This window comes from Nymphaea colorata, chromosome 9 (genome assembly GCF_008831285.2).
Source record: "Nymphaea colorata isolate Beijing-Zhang1983 chromosome 9, ASM883128v2, whole genome shotgun sequence".
NCBI lineage: Eukaryota > Viridiplantae > Streptophyta > Magnoliopsida > Nymphaeales > Nymphaeaceae > Nymphaea > Nymphaea colorata.
The window spans coordinates 2,077,629-2,098,778 of record NC_045146.1 but is presented as its reverse complement, the minus strand read 5'-3'; the positions used below and the strand labels follow the sequence as shown (position 1 = coordinate 2,098,778).

Below are 21,150 nucleotides of genomic sequence, written 5' to 3'. Positions count from 1 at the left end.
GATACTCAGTTTGTGGACAAAATCTCACATTTGAGGGCAGATGGAAGGGGGTCAAACATTAAATCTGCGGATTTTGATTCGAGATTTCCAATAATCTCAAATCGACTTGGATCTCAGACCTGAGACTATCAAACTACCCTCATTGATCTGCTCAGTGATCTTTTGTCTTCTTCACGTATGTTTTTATAATTTAGTTCAATTAATACAGACTCACAAGCAAAAATCAACCTAATTAGGGTTTCAAAACTAAAATTGTGCCTAGGATGAGCTTACAAATGGTAAATTACACTCAACCTCGAGCTAAAGCTAACTTGGGTCAAGTTCAAGCTTGGCTTATCATATAAATCGAACAATTAATACATATGCAAACAGGCTATGTTCATCATCAAATGTCCTGGATCAACTAATGATAAGCCGGATCCAAGTTCAAGCTAAAGAAATGATCTGAGCATTGAAAACCAATTAATTTCCAGCTTGTTTTTCGCTGCCAACCAGGTTCCTCTTGGGACCTCTTACTCCAGATCGAAACCCGGTCTCATTTCACCAAACAATAACTGTCAATATATCTTATTTGGGTCGGGTATCCAACTGAACCGTTCTGGAAATATCGGATATGGAAAAAAATATAATATCTGATGAAGAAATCGGATTGGATTCGGATTTAAGAAATAACATCTGATCGGATTCCAATATACATAAATATCCAATCAGATTTGGATCCAGATTTAGATCGGATTTATTTTCAAATAAATAGCCTATATCCAATGCTCTTATATTTTGAAAATCGGCCAGATTCGGTTCCAAATTTGGATTCAGATTCAGCTATAAATGTACAAATCAGGTTTGGATTGAATTTTGGTTTCAGATTTGGATATGACTTTTGTTTGTTCATATTCAAATATGCATATGTGAATACCAGAAAAAGTAGATATGATTAAGGGTATATTTTTTTCGAATTTGATCCGTTGACATCCCTACCAAACATATAAGCACTCTTTCACACCCCAATGGATCCAAATCTATTATTAATCTGGGTGTTGTTCCTCAAATCCAGACCTAATTCACTCCTCGACTCCAACAACATGGACCCGTTAATGCTTGTTGAAGAACCTAGTTGGGTTGGTTTCATTCAATCCACTTAGTTTATGATTGGGTCCAATTACTAGTCGGACCTTGTCCCTGATCCAACCCATCTTTGGTCTTCAACCAAATCTCAACATCTAACTTGCCTACACCATATATGTTTATGCTAACCCTTGAACACGCTTGTCGTCTAAATACCAATGGCGGAGCCGGAAAATTTTAGCTGAGAGGGCACTAACTGATCTCTTGCTTAGGAAAATGAGTGATTGCAGGGCACTGTCTGTGATTTGGTGCGGGCACCGCATGTGACTGGACCTAACTGAGCATAGGTCCAGCTTAATCACAATGTGAGATTTCAGGAACTGGTGAGGGCAGTGGCCCACACCAGACACACAGTAGCCTCCACTACTGCTGAATACATTTTATTGCTTCACTTTGGGATTTTCAAGATTGATGATAAATTGTTTGGATGCCACGAGTGGGGTAGTGCGCAACTCTCTTCGATGAATGGTTGTTAGGCAGCTGGTCTCTAGTTCGAGTGACATAGGTGCTCTCCTTTTCTATATACTAATAGTCATTTGGAGAGTAGTCCACTATTGCTCGTATATGGTTTTCCAGACATGAGCATCAAGCATATAAACAAATATAGTAAAAAAATGAAAGGAAAGGAAAAAGTACAGTAATGTAAATAAAATAAGATAAATTCAATGTCTCATTTGATTGAGAAAATCAGAATCAAAGCAACATGATCAATTTGTATTCTGGCTTCCGCTTTGTCCACACCTGCTTGCATAGATGCTTTTACACATTCAAGAAAAGTCTATGTTTTGGGTCACTGGCAATCTGCCAAGAGAGAAGCTAGGCAACAATATGCAGGGGCGGAGCAAGGAATTTTTTGTCGCATGGGCCAAACTGTAGTTTCAAAATTTTAACGGGGGCTGAAATAGAAATTTTCAAATTTTATATATATATTAAACTAAAATTTTGTAGATTTACAAATAATTTGGATTATTTGCGAGAAATTGGAAAAGGTGTTAACCAAGGCTATATATGGAGATGAGTTTCTGCCAATTAGGCAAAAATTGATGCGGGGTGCAAGTGATATACACCAATAGGGTTTCTTAGATTCACTTGGATCCAAATAATTTTCATTTGTATTTTTAATTATATAGTTCCATAGTTTGTGCTTAGTTATTGGTTAATTAAGCAATTATCTTTATTTTTATGATTTATCTTTCGCGCTAAGTTTATCATATCTATAGATAGATGAACCTTCATCTATTCAGAAAGGTCGCATTGATCATTGATATTGTAAATATTTTTTTTATTTCAGTTCCTTTCATTTCTTATTTTTTTAGATTATCCTAATTTTCCAACATAAAATAACCTAGAATTTGCAGTTTCTTGCAATCACAAGTCAACTAAAAATGCCCTATGGACAAGGTCAGCCCAAAGCAACTGTTCTTCACTTAAATAATATGCAACTCATGAGAGTAAATTACTTTAACCAGTGGCGGAACCAGAACTTTTTGGCTATGGAACACTGTTTAATTCTCATTTTTTGAAGGGGCACAACATATATAAATAAGAAAATAATTGTAAGAAATGAATGTAAAAATAAATAAAAAATTTGTTGTTGGCATGGGCAAACGCTACTGACTTTGACCTAAAGAAGATCTTTATAATTTTCAGGATCAAGAGGAGTATTTCATCCTAGTTACCACCACATTGAGAGCAGAAGTCTTCACCCTTCTCCCCATCCTGTCGAGAAACCAAGCTTATTTTCAGTGCCACAAGATGATGTCTTCCGCTGCCTCAACTTATATATCGGTGTCCTACACAGAAAGTAACCGCATTATGATTTCATGGCCCTTTTTTAGTGAATGACCTAGGTGGCATGAAGAGGCTCCAGCACTCAGTGGTGACCTCCATGTTGATGGGTGGTAGGTCCCAATAAAGCCAAATTAATTAATTGAGTTGGAGATGAAATGGAAAGTACTCTTCTGTTCATAATTAAATCATGAAATTGGTGGAATCAATTGATCCAGCAAAAACAATGAGCCTGGAATTGAAGCACTATATCATAATTGGATTAGCTTATTTAATGAGTAACAAATTCATGATTTTTTTAGTTTTTAAAATCCTCAATTAGACCAATTAATTTCAGTAACCAAGCTACTAATATGTTATGAATATTTTTGCTTAGTCACCTGGCTTAAATAATTTCGCTTGTTTTATACAAAAATTTTGAAAAAATATATTTCAGCTCTAACCAAAATTTAGAAACTTTAATTCGGCCTCCCTCATGAAAATTTTCTGGCTCCGCCCTTGCCTAAAAAGGCATGAGGGTCCCCTCATTCGATGGGGAGAGGCCGGCAATACATATTTTGAAAAAGGATCTTAACGAGAGTTTGGCACAGTTCCTGGAATTCTGAAATAGAGTCCAGGGCGGAGCCCAGGTAGGACCCGCTTGGGCCCTAGCCCCAACTTCAAGAAAAAAAATTACATGTAAATTTTAAAAAAGTTCACTTGTTTTATATTAAAATTTTGAAAAATGATATTTCGGTCCTAATCAAAATTTAAAAACTTTAATTCGACCCGCAAAAAATTTCTTGCTCCACTCTGGACTGATAGTCAAATTTGAATGGTGCACTATTGACCATCCAGGTCCTGAAGGAGTCCTAAACCATGAGGTTGGGGGGATATGGGAATGGTTGTGCCTCTCACTTATTGTCAAAAGGGAGAAATGGCAAATTTCACACCAAATTAACTGTTGTTAGAAACGGATAATTGCCGTTTTAATTAACAATGAAATAATTGCTAACTTGTTGGAGGAAAACTTATTTGGTTTTTAATTTTTCATGGAAAAACTTAATTGTACCTTTTGAATCTAAAAAAATGAATGGGAGATTTTGCTTTGTGTGACAAGTGAACTACAAATAACAATGGCCATGCTGCCAAAAGATCTTTATCCTTTTGATGCTAATCTTTGAAGCCTTGGTATGACTTTGTTAGGAAAGGTCTGAGTGGGAAAGAGAGAGAGAGAGAAAGAAAGAGGTGAAAGGAGGGAAAGGAGTGTGCAACCACAACCCTTGTCCTTAATATGGAGAACATTTGTTACCTCAACTAGACCTGGGCGCCGGGTCGGGCGGCCGGTGGGTACCCCGTACCTGGCCCGGGTTGACCCGACAGGGGCCAGATCTGGCTCGATAACTTTTAAATAATTTTTTTATTAATTAAAATATATATGTTATTATGTTGGTTGGTGTTGAGTTTAGACCTGGGCATCTGGCTGGCCCGGCCCAGTGAGAACTGGTTCTAGCTGGCTCAATGTCCAAAACCCAGGCCCGGCCAGGCCCAAGTTTCGAGCATCGAGCATGGCCGGGCCCAGGTTTTGGACATTGCGCCAGCCCCAACCAGTTCTCACCGGGCCGGGCCGGCCAGATGCCCAGGTCTAAACTCAAAGCCAACCAACATGTATATTGTATGTCCTGTTATATCTAATTAGCAAATGCTAAGTTATTGTGACATATGCGTGTGAAATAATAGTAGGGAGAGATTGACAGATATACAGATCTCTCAAAAGCCTTGAATTTTTTAAATGTGAAAAGGTGAAATATTTCCCAAAGTTTCCAGGAAATATTTCACTTATTTGATTTAAGGATGTCCAGCGTGTTAACTAACCTCATCCAGTACACCCAAAAAAGAAAACATATATATGAAACATCCCCAAAAGGAAAATCTGCAGATCCTGCATCAATGCAAAAATGCATATTATATATATATATATATATAATTTATGAAGCATCTGAATAAATTACTACAAACTATAAACAACATAACGCGTTTCTTGTGGTCCATATGTTGACCATGCTTCTTTTTAAATGAAAATTACGACCTTTTAATGTCACAATGTTCGTGGAATTTTGAGTTGCGGATGCTTAATGCACATAATGAATCATCTCTTTTAACTGTTAAAAGAAATTGGCCATATGGCGACTTTTTGTGAAAGAAATTAATGAATGGAATTATCATGAAATTCAATTTGCATAAAAAATTAAATCATTAACTATGTATAAAAATATGATAACCCTTACCAAGAGCCTCAAAGAGTATATCAGTCATTCACCAGTGGGAGCTCGGTCCTCAGTTCGATTCTCATAAGTGCTATGCTCTTTGATCAATGAAGCGGGATATGCGTTACCAAGTTGAAGGTAAACTGTTTAACACATCCTTGAACTTTGGAGGCATGGAAAATAGCTGTTTATTAAGAGTAAGATCTCAAGAAATAAATAATGGTTGGACACCCCCCACCCCCTCTCTCCTCAGTTTTTTAACCATCTAAATTTTACATGTAAAATCAAAAAAATTAGTTTTATATATATATATATGTATATATATATATATATATATATATATATATTATTATTATTTTCCGGCCTCTTTGAAACTATTGTTTGACAGGTGCAACAAAAAATTGTTGGCTCCACCCCTGTTGAACTCCAATCATTGTACTGGCATTTCAAATTTATAATTTCAATACTTTTCATTTGCAAATCAAATAACTTAGATCAAATTTAGTTATCACGTAAACAAGAATCTATTAGTTGAAGTTACATTTTGAAGCATCTCATTAGGAAGACAATGTAAATAGAAGGCCAACGAGAATTTTACCGAAGCCAAAGTACAATAGAGTCAAGAACATCGAAATGCTAATGGCAACTTAAGTGAATGCGTATTGGAGATTGCAATCATAACATCTGAAAAGTTGCACTTTAGAATCATCTCTAGGGATGCGAATGGATCAGATTTCAATCAATATATCTTAACAATATCGATTTTTTGTATGTTTATGTGTTCGGATTTGAACTAGATTCAAAATTAATGAATGAAGAAAAGTATATCCAAATTCATGACGATCAGAATCCAAATTGAATTTGATTTTAAAATTTACATCCCAATCTGAATCTGAACTGCATGATAATATGTTAGGAACCCTCAAAATGCATGAACATTGGAGATAAAGATATTTATTTAAACCCAAACCTAGCAAAACGAAATCCGATGTGGGTATTTATCAAAATTTGAATCCAATCGAATATCATTTCTTAAATCTGAATCCAATTTGATTTTTTATGCAGTGATTAATTTTTTTTTCTATATTTCACTCTTTTGAAGCAGTTCGTCATCCAAATCAGATTTGTTAACATCCCTAATCATCTTATACTTTTTTATTTAGGTATGGTGTGATTCATATATCAGCAAACAGCACACCAATGATAACAAATCAAAATAGGCTAATGAAATACAAGTGAGTTGTTGATTTGTGATGAGGTGATGTCAATAAACGCTTGAAAACGGCCTTTTTTTTTATTTATCTCCAAGCTCGTAAAGAAACTTCTTCATCTAATGGGTTTGACAGCGGCAAATTGGATAACATGTGATTTTGACGACAATGTTAATCTAAAAGGTAGGATAGTGACACTCAAGTTGAAGGATGTGCCGTACCTCACCCAGGTCCCGATGCAACCCAAAACCGGGCATTCAAATAGTGGGTTGTTGTCCTCCTGCTCAATAAAAAAAAACAAGAAGCATTGAATTTTTCTAACTATGGTTTAATTGACGCCAACAGCACTACATTGTGATGTTAACCTACAACTAAATCACAAAATTATGTAATAAAATAGAAAATTAGGATATAAAAAAAATATCAATCGAAAACTAATATGACGGGTCACTGTAATAAATTCACTGCATGAAAAAATCGTTATCTTGAGCTATTACTGTGTTTAGGTATAAAATCTCACTCCTTTTATTACTGGCGATGGAAAAATCATTATTTTCTTTCGTGCATATATATATATATATATATATATATATTCCAAGACCAAAGCTTCCCCCTCTTTGAAAGAACTTGTAAACATAAAAGTTTTACTATTAATTTTCACAACCTCAACAACTTGAAGGAACCAAAGAATAGATCCTCTAAAATGGGAATCCAGCACTCATCCTGGTAATTTTACCGCTTCCAAGTAAATGGAATAAATATTTGATCCCACGGCTCAATTGAAAATCAAACCCCGTCACTTCATCCCCTCCTTCTCTCTACTTCCAGGGTTTGTGGTTGGGTTTGGGCCGGATTTAAGAAATTACATTGAATCGGATCCAGATATACTTAAATATCTGATTGGATTGGGATCGAATTTAGCTTTAAATAAATATCATATATCTAATGCTCTTACATTTTGAAAACATGCCTGATTTGGTTAAAATTTTGGATTCTGATGCAAATGTGAATGCAAAAATTGGGTTCAGATTGTGAAAATCGGATTTCAGGTTCGGCTTCGGATATGATTTTTCTTTTATATGAAAAACAGATACTATTAAGAGTACATTGGATACAAATCAGATTTGTATCCGATCTGCTGACATTCCTAATTTTGAGCCATTGACAAGGTTATGCTAGTTAGGGTGACAAGCAGTCTATTTTTCCCGTTATCAAAGATTCGCATACACGTACTTGAGCTTATTTTTTCCCCTTATCCTCAACACTTCCTGATACTATAGTTGAAGGTAAAGGCATTTTTTGCTTACAAAGGATATGAGGCGACAAATTATATATATATATATATATATATATATATATATATATAGTTTCTTTTTTCTATTTTACTTACACAAACATCATCCTACGCCTGGCGGCTAGGGGGTGTTTGAATAACACTCTCCACTAATCCAGCTTTGTAAAAACTAAGTTTTATACACACCAAGTTTTTTAAGGAGTTTTAAAAACTTTGTTCCTTTGTTTGAGTGACACATCTAAAACCTGGTTTTTGAATAACCTAATGGGGGACTAAGTTTTTCACTACGTTTTACAAAGCCAGCTTTCGTCAAAACTGAGTTTTCTTCAAACCCAGTTTTGACAACACCCAAATACTCCAAAAAGTTGGTTTTAAAGACAAAACTCCAAAATCTGGTTTTGAAGTGTCACCCAAATGTCTTCTTAGTTTCTCACTATAAGTTGTAAAACCCTGAGGAGTATATTCATCCTATTACCCAACTAAAACCCAAAACCTCTAACTTTTCTCGCATCCTACAAGATATATCACTATACCAGGCAACCTTTTAGAACCTCGGGATGATGCTCTTGCTATACTTTAATTGCATATTGATGTTCCCCTTTTTACAGCACATGAAGTTGGTGCCACGAGATTTTGAAACAAATATTGGCTGCCTTCCAGCTATTGCACCAACCCCCTTGACGATCCTAATCTTTCTTTCATTAAAAATGAATTTAGTGGCAAAAGAAAAATACAATTCAGCAAGGCACGTATATATAAATTTCTAATGTTTATAATCCAAAATAAGCCAAAGAGACAACATTAGAAATACAAGTCAAGAAGGCACATATATATAAATTTTTAATGTTTATAAGCGAAAGAGACAACTTTATATTATATTTAATTTAAATTTTCAGCAAATACAGGGAACGAATGTTCCCCCTCCGTTCCAGATGTGAATGTTTGTTTTGATCCTCAAATTTTTTTCCACAACTTCGAGCATCACCATCGTTTACTTCTCAATCTTGATGCACCCTTATATAAGATTTCCCATTGCTTTTTTACTAAAAAGAACAGCATGCATTCAACCCATCTAGCAGAAAAAGTTTGAAACTCAACCAATCAATTTTCTTTTCTCCACCAACAAACGTTTCTCTACCAACCATGTCATAGCTTTGTTCTTAAGTTTTTCAAATTGGAAAAGGTCAAGTGGGTCCCCATCAATATATAATTTAGTAGGAGACCCATCAACCCCAGATTAATTATCTTTATAAAGAACATGTCATAATAGTTTATCCCTTAATTAACTACCACTTCCATGCATAATAGTAAAATAAGATACTTAGAAAGACACACCATCAAACACGGTTTGAGATGTCTCCCGGTTTCCAAGGAACATCAGTCAAACCGTTACCGGGGCAAGTCCAAACATGACAACCTGGATCCGAAGGGGATCTGGTAACAAATAATACAATTATAGATCGTGTGTAATTTATGGAAACTTTTAGGGGTATTTCCGTCACGCGGCGATGCAGCCTCACCGGATCGCGACTAATTAAAAGCAGAAAAATTGAATTTCGGCAAGGACAGGTCACTTTCGCATATATCCCAGGACGTACCCGTCCTCTTTAGCTGCGTTTGCTTTTTGGCCCCTTCCGTTTTATGCAGTCTCACCACCTCGCGAACAAGCTTGCCACGGCACCCAGATTCCTCTCGCCTCCCCTTTTCTCCTACCGAAGCTCGAAAACTATCGACGTTGGAGAAGAGAAAACCACCATCGAAGAGGACCTTCTCCGCAAATACAGGCATGGATCTCTCTCTCGCTCTCTCCCCTTCTTATACCGATTTAGATATTAGAAGACGGCCCCCTCCCCTCGGTTCCGTTGAAAAGTTCTTCTTTCTTCGTGGGGAGCTTATCTTCTCTGTATTTTTTTCCTTCTTTTTTGGTTTCTTCTCCTTCTTTTGCTTGTTGGAGCTCCGTTTCTGGTTTTGATCTTTTGTTGGTGGTCGATAATTTGGTTCCTCTCGGGAACCAATTCGGCGATCTATTGTTTTTCGTCGGCATTTTTGGTTAAAGAGAGAGAATTCTTTTAACCGATCGTTTTTGTTGGTTCCTCCGTTGTTGTATTCCCTTACCCTTTTCCTCCATCTGTTGGATATTCATACGATCTGTTAATTTCTCATTGGTATTTCAGGTGAAGGTTGTCCTTCGGAATTTCGGTTTTCTGGGTTTCCCCGTTGTGTTCGTTCGTTTCTCTTTGGGAGGAACCGTGTTAAGCTTAATGGTTTTCTTGGTCTTCCAAAAAATTGGATTTTCTGGTGGTTTTTGAAGGCGACTGGTTTTTTTTTTTTTCTTAAGAAGATCCATTGCTAAGGATCTCGTACAAAATGTGTGGAGTGTGGTACTTGATGTAATTGAGATCTTCTCGACATAATTTGGTCTTTCAATTCTTTGTCTAGTTTTGTTTCTGGAACCTATCCGTCGTCTTTCTTCTTTTTATTCCGTGGTTGCCTTGCGGTAGCCTGTTGTCTTCGTATGATCTGAAAGACAAACGTGTTTGGATTGCTTTGGTCAGTGATTCTTAAAATGGAGGACAACGCGCAGCGGCATGGTTTGTTGGTGAGACTTATGGGGATTTGTCTTAGATTTTTCTTTGTTTTAAAACCATCATAAGTTTCGCGTTTTGAGCATGTGGTCGTAAATCTTTGGCTGAGTTTTTCCTTGTATGTTTAGTTGAAGGATTTGAAAAAGAAGTTGAAATTTGCTTTATATTCTGGAAACTCTGTCCGCTGGATTTGGTTGAGATGGTAGCATGTAATTCGACACCATCTTTTGCTTGACAATCTAGTGGAACTATTTGTAATTTAGTAACAACGGGGAATCTGCATTTTATCAGATTATATTTAATATGTTGCATTTTCATCCTGTGTGTTCTACGATTTTGTCGTCTAGGAGTTAAGCAACACTAAATTATATTACGTACTCAATCGTATGCAAGTGCTCATACGTTATTGTGTCCATTCTTCTTTCTCAGGCATATGCACGTCCTCACTTCATTGCATGTAGGGACGATTCCTACCCTGACGAGGTAAGGCGCTTCAAGAGGAGATACAGGATGAAGCGTTGGCTCTGTTGTAGTTGTCATGTGGATGATACATATAGGGCTGATGATGATGATCTGCTAAGAAGCCCAACGAATGCCTATGATGGTATATAACTTGCTCCATCGTTTGATTCATGAAAGTACTTCTATGTGAACCACTGCTCAAATTGTTGTAATTTTTTCGATCTTACAAGCTAATGTTGGTTGAATGTCTGATGCTTCACAATATGAGCTCTTCTTTGGAGCATATGTGGGACATGATTTTAGAGCTTTACACAGACGGGTGCTTTTGGACATTTTTCAAGCAGAACGCCAGCTATATGGAAGTTGCAGTACTAGTTAGAAGATAATAACGGTGTATAAATTCTTTCAGATGAGTCCCCTGATATGCGACAGTTTGCAAAGCACACATCTGTCATGGTTTGCCATTTGCAGCATTGGAAACAGTGTAAAGTTAATTGTCTAACAGTTTTCAAGGCATAAACCTGTCATGAAAATGGTATCCAAATCTTTTTTTTTACTTTGTTTTTTTACATTTTTCCTCCTCGGTGATTGTATATCTAAGAGTAGGAATATACGCGATACTAGGGAATATGTACAGCAAATAAATGGGCATATGATTTAAGTCACCCATGTGCTATGGACCTAAAGTAGCTGTCTCATTTGGTTATTTGGAAATGCTTTACGTTTCATATGTGGACTGTCATCTGCATAGTTCATATTTTTTCTTTGCAGCTCTAAGTTTCTAAGTTCAGACTACGTTGAAGTGAGGTCTGCATGTCTTTCTGGAGACCTTCTTTCAAACTTTGAATATGACATATGTTTCTCATTCCCTTTTTCACTTACCTTTCTCTGATAACTAGACATGCACTTAACAAGAGAAACTAGTGGTGTTTTCACCATAAACCTAGGTTTTAACATGAGTAAAAAAGCTGGCATTGGTGCCACTTGATGAGTTGATGTAGAAAAGGAGAGGGACATAAGAATGATTTTGGAGGGGTGGGAGGCATGAGGGTTATTTTTTTATCCATGATAATTATCTGAGAAATGCTACAAGTTTTAAGTTAGTTTCCCTTGAGCATCTCATTGTAAACTAATCTACTATTCTACATTCTCTTTCAAAATTTCAAGGATATCATTTTTTTTTCCTCTCAGGAATACAAAAAGGTTCAAAGCCATCTGTCCAAGCCATGCCTGAACCTCAAAAGATTCCACCAATTGACGTACCAGCCTTGTCGTTGGCTGAACTGAAAGAAAAGACTGACAATTTTGGGACAAAATCTTTAATTGGTGAAGGATCATATGGCAGAGTCTATTATGCAGCATTGGATAGTGGCAAAGGTGTGGCAATAAAAAAGCTTGATGTTTCAAATGAACCAGAGTCCAATACAGAGTTTTTGACTCAGGTTAGCGTCTTCCCATATGTTAAATGATTTTCATTCATTCACTAACAATTCAGACTGTGCGACATGAGTAATTTGAGGCTCTATCTGTCAGAGTTAATCATGTGCTTATTGCTGATTGCAGGTCTCTGCAGTCTCAAGATTGAAGCACGACAATGTTGTTGAGTTGCTTGGCTACTGTGTGGAGGGGAATCTGCGTGTTTTAGCGTATGAGTTTGCCACGATGGGTTCTCTGCATGATATCTTGCATGGTATGGTTGACAATCCTCATGCTTTATCTGGGTAGGCTGCTGCATGAGGATGGCTATTTTCTCATTTTCTCATTTTCAGGTCGAAAAGGAGTGCAAGGCGCACAACCTGGTCCTGCACTTGACTGGATGCAGCGAGTAAAAATTGCTGTTGATGCAGCAAGAGGCCTGGAATACCTGCATGAGAAAGTTCAGCCTTCTATAATACATCGAGATATCAGATCTAGCAATGTTCTCCTATTTGATGACTTTAAAGCCAAAATTGCAGATTTCAATCTCTCAAATCAGGCACCTGATATGGCTGCTCGCCTTCATTCCACACGAGTGTTGGGAACCTTTGGCTATCATGCACCAGAGTAATTCTTCAGTACTATGATTTTACTTCATTATCTTTGTTTTCTTGAATCATTGAGTGTGATGCAGGTTCTTTAATGTAGTGGATCTTGTAGTATAAGAGATTGAATTTCTTTTAAATATTAGACAATAGGATGTATGTAAGCCATGTTTTGAAGTTGTTGCTTAACTAAAAGAGACATAACTATCCCTGTTGCCAATCAGCATTTACAGACACTTGTTGTGACACATTAACGAAAGCTGTTCCTTGGCATTCAAAAGAGAACCGAAAGCATGCAGCAATTTCACATTTGTTGTGTGCAAGCTGCTTCTTCACACTGTTTCAACTTTATGGTCATAACCAACGTCCATAAATAGTCTAATGTGTTAGTAGTTACTGCTAAACTGCTCTTGCATTAATGGTATTTGTTCTTAGTTCCTTCATCAAGCTTCTATTGTCTGCTCCATTTTGTGCTTGAGAAAGATATTGTTTCTGATGGAATGCCATGAAGATTCACATAAATTTTGTGTTGTACATCTATATCGTTTAAAACTTGTTTAATGTTTGTGTTTCTGTAGATTTATATATGTTTAAGTGAATGGATGGTATAGAATTTGATGTTATATTAATGTGGCTTTTATTTCTTGTTCCAGGTATGCAATGACAGGTCAGTTGACCCAGAAAAGTGATGTATACAGCTTTGGAGTTGTTCTTCTTGAGCTTCTAACTGGCAGAAAACCAGTGGATCATACCATGCCACGAGGGCAACAAAGCCTCGTTACCTGGGTGGGTACCTTGAATCTATCTCAAAATCAGTGTTATCTTACAGCAAGCATCATTGTCGCCAGAATTGAACTAAGAGTTGTTTCCTTCAATTGGTTTAGGCGACTCCCAGGCTGAGTGAGGATAAGGTGAAACAATGTGTAGATCCAAGGCTGAAGGGAGAATATCCTGCAAAAGGAATTGCTAAGGTTCTCTCTCTCTCTCTCTCTCTCTCTCTCTCTCTCTCTGAGTCTTGCACACTAGTTGTGTTCCTTGCCTTTGATTTCTGCATAAATTGTCTTATCCTTTAAAAGCAACTAGATTGAGCAATCATACATTTCTTTAGGACTTGACTCAAAAGCAATCATTCCCAATCATATTGCACATATGATGGACGAGCAGTTTTAGATATATGTGTTCTTCCTTGTCGCTGCATTCTGCACAAATTGCTTTGTCTTTGACAAATTACTGGCTTAGTTTGGTCCACATAAATAATCATGGGCCACGTGTATGTGTAAACTGGATCCTTCATAGTGGAGTGGATCTGCTTGTACATAAGGTTAAAACAGTTAAATGGCCATCGGGGCTCTAATTAGAGGGCTATGGGGCTCTAATTAGAGGGTTACTGGTAGCGAAAAAGTATCTGTTCTGCGACCACTTTGACTCTTCCCTTCCTTATCCAAGCTATTGGACCCCTGGCAAAGAACTGGGTGCGTTTTTCATTTTGAATGTTTTTACCTTCACATTCATCTTCGCATAAAAATTAACATCATTTGTTCTAGTTCTTGATTTGAAATTGTGAGTGTTGTCAACTTGTCATTAAAAACTTGTTCATTAGGTGAGACTTTCATCTGAATTCCTGAACACAGTGATTTGAAAAGTTATGCTCATTGGATTAACCTAATTTTTATCATGTCGTGCATGTGTTTGTTTTTATTCCAACTTGATCATTCCGTTGGTAAGCTCTCTCAACGAAATTATCCATTCCTGCAACGCAAATGGAGTTTCGACTTGGCGGGTGCTTTTTATGGTAGATGGTTTGTGAAAATTTGTCTGTATTTTCCCTAGTATCCTGAATTATACTTAATTTTACTTTGTGAATTATGCATAAACCATCAATGCTGCTTTGGCTTTCCTGCATGCATGCACCTGTTTCCTTTGCAGTGTTCACTAGATTTGAGAGTCCTAATTCAAATATGCACTGCAGTTAGCAGCTGTGGCAGCATTATGTGTGCAGTACGAGGCGGAGTTTCGACCAAACATGAGCATTGTTGTTAAGGCACTGCAGCCACTTCTCGTGCCGAGGCCTCAATCAGCTGCACCACCTCCACCTACAGCTGGTCCATAAATGTCAAGCTGATGTTCCGTGAATTTGCGCCTCCCATATGGTTTCGTGCCATTCCGTGCTGTTTTTTATGTCTTGAAGGTTCTGTTTCACCTGGGTTCTGTCTCTTCCCCAGGCCTCTAAATTCCTCATGCTTTGTCCAAATTTCAGTCTTTGTACATGTTTTTCTACTTTTGAGTCTTGTTGCAGGCGGTTTGTGTTGCCTGCACCAGAGTGGCCATGAGTTTGGATTGTAACAGGAATGATCTGGTTGATTTGATTTAAATGGTGTAATGGTGTATATGCTCATTCTGTATTTTAGCTCTTATTTTCCTATGATATTTAGATTCTTCATGTCGGCTGTGTGATTCGGCCCTCCCTCGATCTTTTCTAAAGCACCTTCTCCGTTACTTTTCTTCTTCCTGACAATACCAACGGCTATGTGGACGATGAGCCCTTGTAAAGGACGAGGCGTTGTTGCTTGCATGTTATCATATTAAACAAGGCTGAATATGAGTGATTGACGACCACGTTTACAAGTGCCCATTCTTTTCAACACTCTCCAGCTGTCTAAATTGCTCGGACACGTAAAGTTGAAACCTTTTATATTTAATGATTGGACACGAGGGCACCATCTTCTGACAAAACGTTAATCAGTAAAAAAAATTAATTTTTATATTTTGAAAAGTACAAATTCCACTTTTCAAAATATAAAATAATATGATACAAATTCTACTTTACAAAATATAAAATATAAAATGATATAGCAGTCGTCCGAGCGAGAGTTTAAGCCCCCTCCCTCTCCTCACTCATCTCGGGCCATGTCGCTCAACATAGCGATTTTATTTCTGACTGCATGTAGGAGTTGCTTTATTTTAGACACAAAATAAAACTTTGGCATTAGTCATTATAGTTGTATATAACTTTTTATTTTGACATCAACTAAATTTTTTCAATTTTTTTAGGGCAGAAGATTAAAAGGTTTCATGACTTATAGAATCTTACATGCAACTACAGGCCCAAATAAACTGATTTTCAGAGTATAATTTGCTTTCGCAACTTATTGATTACATACGGATGCATTTAAAAAAAAAACCTAAATTCTGAACTCTTTAAATGTATTATTAGGTGAATGGGACAGATCTACCACCTGGCTGATGGTTGCAGTGTCCACCCAATCTAGTCTCCCTATGATACATGGATTGTTTTCGTTGTCGAGGCTGTCATCTCCTGTACATTTCAACTTATGTGTTGGTAGCTTTTTTTTTTTTAAGCATTGAAAGTTGATGCCTCGATGCTTCAAAACAAAGACAACCCGCTTATCAGCTTCTCAACGAAAGAAAAAACGCGTACTATTGACCACGACGACCAGTATCGTTTCGATGTTCAGCTGATACAGATCAGACTAGGCTCCTGATCTCCGTTCAATATGAGGAGGCTTATGCTGACTAACTGGACCTGAACTTACCTTGCTTACAGAAAATTGGCGCTGCCCAATACTTGAAATGAATATGGTCACGCCCAACCAGACATCTATTTAATTCCAATCGGCCAATTGAACCCTCAGTTGAAAGGGAAACATGGACGATCTCTCTTCAATTTCTAAAAGGCCTGACACTTTCAAAACCATTAATGACCAAGGTTAGGGGCGCCCTGCTGAGTACCTGTCGAACTCATGGCAGTTTCGGTTTTTGCGCATGATCACAGACAGTAGTTTTTTTGAGATTGAACCAGATATTGCTGGAAATCTTATGCTGCCTTCGAGCATTTACACCAGAGTCGCAATGCTTTTGCTTTTGTCGGCAGGCAAGTTGAGGCTGGAGGTGAAAGAAAGACGGTAGAAAGCACAAAATACTTAAGTTGTTCGTTTTCCTCTGTACTGATCTGTGAGGTGCCTTTGTGCGAACTTTTTGTTGAGCAGCGGGTGAGAGCACCAGGAGACGATCGAGTTTGCTCAGGTTGCTTTCAGAGTTTGGTCACATGTACAGATGGCTCTTCCATGCGTGTTTTTGAGATGCTTGTACTGGGAAGATGAAAACTGCCGGATATTTTCCTGCGCATTTATAAGCAATGAAGTGTGTGGCCTGCATGCGTTGATAGGATCAGCCAGGGACTCATCATCTGTAAATTTTCTTTGCCTTCCGGAGCGTTCCTCTGAATTTGGACTGCTCTGTTTCTGCTTGCAATTTGCACGACCACCTTATTGGTTGTTCATATTCGCGTGTTATCTTGCGATTTCTATGCAGAAGAAAAGAGAGACAGAGAGGGAGGAGGAGGGGGTGGGGAAGGAGGTAGGGTCTACTGCTTAGACACGTGGTGCCCAGAGGGAGATGGCCTTTGGTATCCTCTCGCTTCCACTTACCTTGCTCCATCTTTAGAAACATCCCGCCATTTCTAGAGGCCTCTTCCCGCTGGTCAAATATCAATCCGATCTCGAGTCCGATGGAGTATCCGCTTCAATTTGTTTCCTGCTCTTCAGGTAAAAATGGTGGTGTTGTCGATTTTCGCTTCTTCGCCATGCCCCTTCAAAACCCAATTCATCAAACGCATTCCTTCGAGCTACCCATGTGCCATTCAGAAGAAACCTGTGTCAAATCTTCCATTTTCCAGTTGCTCAAGAAGAACCTATGTCAGATTTTCGGATCAAGATCATGAGGAACAATCTCAAGCCCCTACAGTTTCCACAATTTCAGACCCCATTGAGGGTGAAACTGAAGGGAACTCTTCGGTAGAAACTGGAGAAGAACCGCAGAACACGGAAGAGGTGGACTGGAAGGTCGATGAAGAATTCAAGAGATTTATGGGTAGTCCTTCCGTTGAAGCAGCTATCAAGCTTGAGAAGAAGCGAGCTGAGAGGAAACTCAAGGAACTCAGCAACGAAACAAATAGTAATCCTGTAGGCAGATTCTTCTCCAATGTTCTTCGTGACAGTGTTGAGAAAGAGAGAGAGAGCTTAGAAAAGGCACAAGAAACTTTCAAAGCCTTAGACCTTAACAAGGCAAGCTTTAGAATGTCAAAATTTTCATGTTGTTCTTCCTTACTTCCAGTTGTTTGTTTTGCCCTGAATCTTGAATTTCTGTTTCTTTATGTTTTTAGCTGAAGAGCTGCTTTGGTTTTGATACATTCTTTGCTGTTGATGTTCGGCGGTTTGGAGATGGTGGAATCTTCATTGGTAATTTGAGGAAACCCCCAGAGGAGGCCATCCCCAAATTGGAAAAGAAGTTATCAGAAGCAGCAGGGAGAGAAGTAGTTGTGTGGTTGATGCAAGAGGAAGCAGGTGACATAAAGAAGCAGGTGAAGTGGAAAGTTCTTGGTTAGAATTTCTTTTTGGGGTTCCCCACTACGTTTCGTCCAAAATTTCTTACCTTTTTCCAATGGCTTAGGTGTGCATGGTGCAACCCAAAGTTGAGATTGATCTTCAATTTGAGACCACGAAGCTGAGCACTCCATGGGGATATGTTAGCGCCATCGCCTTATCTGTTGCAACTTTTGGAACTATTGCATTAATGAGCGGCTTCTTCCTCAAGCCCGACGCTACTTTTGAGGACTATGTTGCTAATGTGCTTCCTCTTTTTGGTGGTTTCCTGACTATTTTAGTGGTTTCTGAGGTAAGTCCCCAACTGTCTCATCCCTTACACTCATAAAAACTACCTGCTACACTGCAGTATAATCTGCATGTGCTTGATTATAGCCATAAATGCGACCATGGTGATCAGATAATATTACATTCGTTTTTTTATTTGTGAACTCCGTCAGATAGTTCCATGTTATTGCAGTAATGCAGAATAATTCTGCTGGGCGCTTAGTCAGCAGCGGAAATGGGACCATTGTGGTCAGATATTGTCAGCCATTCTTTTTCTAATCGTAAAGGCCTTCAGAACAATTTTAAAGAATATTTGACAGTCTTTCTGCTTGATTTAAAATTTCCCTCGTACCTTATGTCCACTAAGTTACAGCAACTTGTCAGAACGAAAATTATACTGAGGCAAAATCATGTCAAGATTCACAGGGACAACGTATGTGCTGTTCAATATGCATATTTTTATTATTATACGTACATGTTGAGTATAGGAACATGCACGTGCAGATCGTTTTCAAAAGTAAATGTAAGTTATGTTTTTCAGTTGACTGTTTTATAGCCGTCAAATCTCACCAAATAGGATCGTTGGGATGCTTGACTCTGCTGCGCCTAATGGAGGAACCTGAGCCTCAATGAGACGAGGCAGCATCAGGCAACTTCAACCCAAAAAAGAGACTACCTGAAGAACTATTAAATGTTAAAAGCTGTTAGCAAAGCTGAAACACTTTTGAAAAATGTTGACTGTATAACAATGAAACAAGTGCAACATGATAAAAAATTAAACATATCATAACATGATTAAATTTTTAAAACATGGTATTAACAAAGTTGAACAAAAAGTTGTAGTGCACAAAAATAGAAGAAAAATATCAAAATGTGGTGAAGAACACCACCAGAAGAAGAACGGTGCACCAGACCTCAAAAGGAGGAGAAGAAGAATAAAACAAGAAGAACCAGAAGAATGTTGTTCCTATAGAGTGCTCATATTTTGTTCGTATTCCATGATCTAATACAGGCAAAAGTCATGCTCCTTTGTATTCTATTCTATTTATTCAACATTTCATTTTTTTGCCAAAACAGATTGCAACAAGAATAACAGCGGCTAGCTATGGAGTAGACCTGAGCCCATCCTTTCTTGTACCATCCAATTGGACGGGTTGCCTGGGTGTTATGAACAATTATGAGTCCCTTTTGCCTAACAAGAAGGCCCTTTTTGACATTCCTGTTGCACGTACTGCAAGTGCTTATTTGACATCCCTGGCTCTGGCAATTTCTGCTTTCGTGGCTGATGGAAGCTTTAATGGAGGCGACAATGCCTTGTAGGCTACCTAACTTATCTGTGAACAAAATTGTCCCACCATGCTTCTTAACAGCTGACAAGTACATATGAATTCTTTCTGGCTTTTGACAGGTACATAAGGCCACAGTTCTTCTATAGCAACCCATTGCTTTCTTTTATCGAGTTCGTGATCGGTCCTTACTCAGATGATCTGGGGAATGTTCTGCCTAATGCTGTTGAAGGACTTGGTGTGCCTGTTGATCCCCTTGCTTTTGCTGGTCTTTTAGGTAAGTGGATTACTCGTTTCAAAACGTGAAGGCTCATGGTCGACCAAGTGCTAGGAAATTATACGCGGACCCAACTGAACGAAATGCAGAATCAGATTGATGTGATTTTGTCATCAATGCTGCATCCACCAGCATGTCTGACTAGGAGAAAGACTGAGGGGACATTTTCTTTGTTCAATCTAGATTTTGCTAATCAATATCAACCTGACTGTCGCTTCTTGAAATTTGCATAACCCACATTGGGTCGGGCATTTTCCAAGCATGGACCTCCGAACTGAGTTTAGAAGGAAAGGAAGGTAGATAGAGTTAGTTGCAGTCTAGAGTATCTCAAATCCTAGGATTTAGAATTGCCTGAGTTCAGATATCCAAGGCAATAATCGATGGAGGCCTTAAGGTTCCTGATCACCATTACGGGGCCAAATGGTTTACGGTTCTGATCTTTCTTTAGGAATGGTGGTGACTTCTTTGAATCTTCTACCTTGCGGACGACTTGAAGGTGGTCGAATAGCTCAAGCTCTGTTTGGGCGAAATGTGGCGGCAACATTGTCCTTTGCAACATCACTGCTGTTGGGCATAGGTGGGCTTACTGGCAGTGTGCTTTGCTTGGCATGGGGCTTGTTTGCAACCTTCTTCAGAGGTGGTGAAGAAATACCTGCAAAGGATGAAATCACACCTATAGGAGATGACAGGTACGGTTGGGGCCTGGTACTGGCTGTTATTTGCTTCCTCACTCTCTTCCCCAATGGTGGAGGCACCTTCTCGAGTTCCTTCTTAAACCAACCGTTTTTCAGAGGAGATATGTAAATATAGCTGAATGCTTGTGTATTTTATTGTTATTCCGATGAAAATACGTCGTGGCAACTGTTAAATCTTCTGTTGTTAATAACAATTCATTTGATTATTTATGCGGTGGAAAAGCTTGGCGTAAAGGACTTGATGCCTTCAAACTACAAACGTCACAACTTGCAATTATACATATGGGCTAACATATTTCTGGTCTTATTCAATTGGATCCAGATCCAAATCCAGTAACTTATCTTAGTCTCTTTAGAGTTGCACATACCCATGAACCATTTATTACTTGTTCTTCAAAAACCGAAACTAGTTTTTCAGTTGTCTGGTAAATAAATCTGCCACTTGATTTTCAATCTGCTTTGGCGTTCAATCTTGTTTTTGTAAACTGTTG

The 21,150-nt window shown here is 38.2% G+C and overlaps 2 protein-coding genes across 3 annotated transcripts; both read left to right on the top strand.

Moving 5' to 3' along the window:
- Positions 1-9,287: 9,287 nt before the first annotated feature.
- LOC116260762 (PTI1-like tyrosine-protein kinase 3) lies at positions 9,288-15,172 on the top strand. Of its 2 annotated transcripts, none has more exons than XM_031639234.2 (8): positions 9,288-9,448; positions 10,679-10,853; positions 11,903-12,153; positions 12,275-12,401; positions 12,481-12,754; positions 13,386-13,518; positions 13,617-13,703; positions 14,702-15,172. In XM_031639234.2, exons 2-8 carry the CDS (start codon positions 10,760-10,762, stop codon positions 14,840-14,842), a joined length of 1,107 nt encoding a protein of 368 aa, XP_031495094.1. In that variant the 5' UTR covers positions 9,288-9,448; positions 10,679-10,759; the 3' UTR covers positions 14,843-15,172. The 2 variants fall into 2 exon arrangements, with proteins under 2 accessions (XP_031495094.1, XP_031495093.1); XM_031639233.2 differs by lacking the exon at positions 9,288-9,448 and adding an exon at positions 9,512-10,263.
- A 1,216-nt stretch (positions 15,173-16,388) lies between these two features.
- Positions 16,389-20,835, top strand: LOC116259808 (probable zinc metallopeptidase EGY3, chloroplastic). Its single transcript, XM_031637737.2, has 6 exons — positions 16,389-17,816; positions 17,915-18,112; positions 18,202-18,426; positions 19,479-19,717; positions 19,810-19,964; positions 20,413-20,835. Exons 1-6 carry the CDS (start codon positions 17,304-17,306, stop codon positions 20,766-20,768), a joined length of 1,686 nt encoding a protein of 561 aa, XP_031493597.1. The 5' UTR covers positions 16,389-17,303; the 3' UTR covers positions 20,769-20,835.
- Positions 20,836-21,150: the final 315 nt, after the last annotated feature.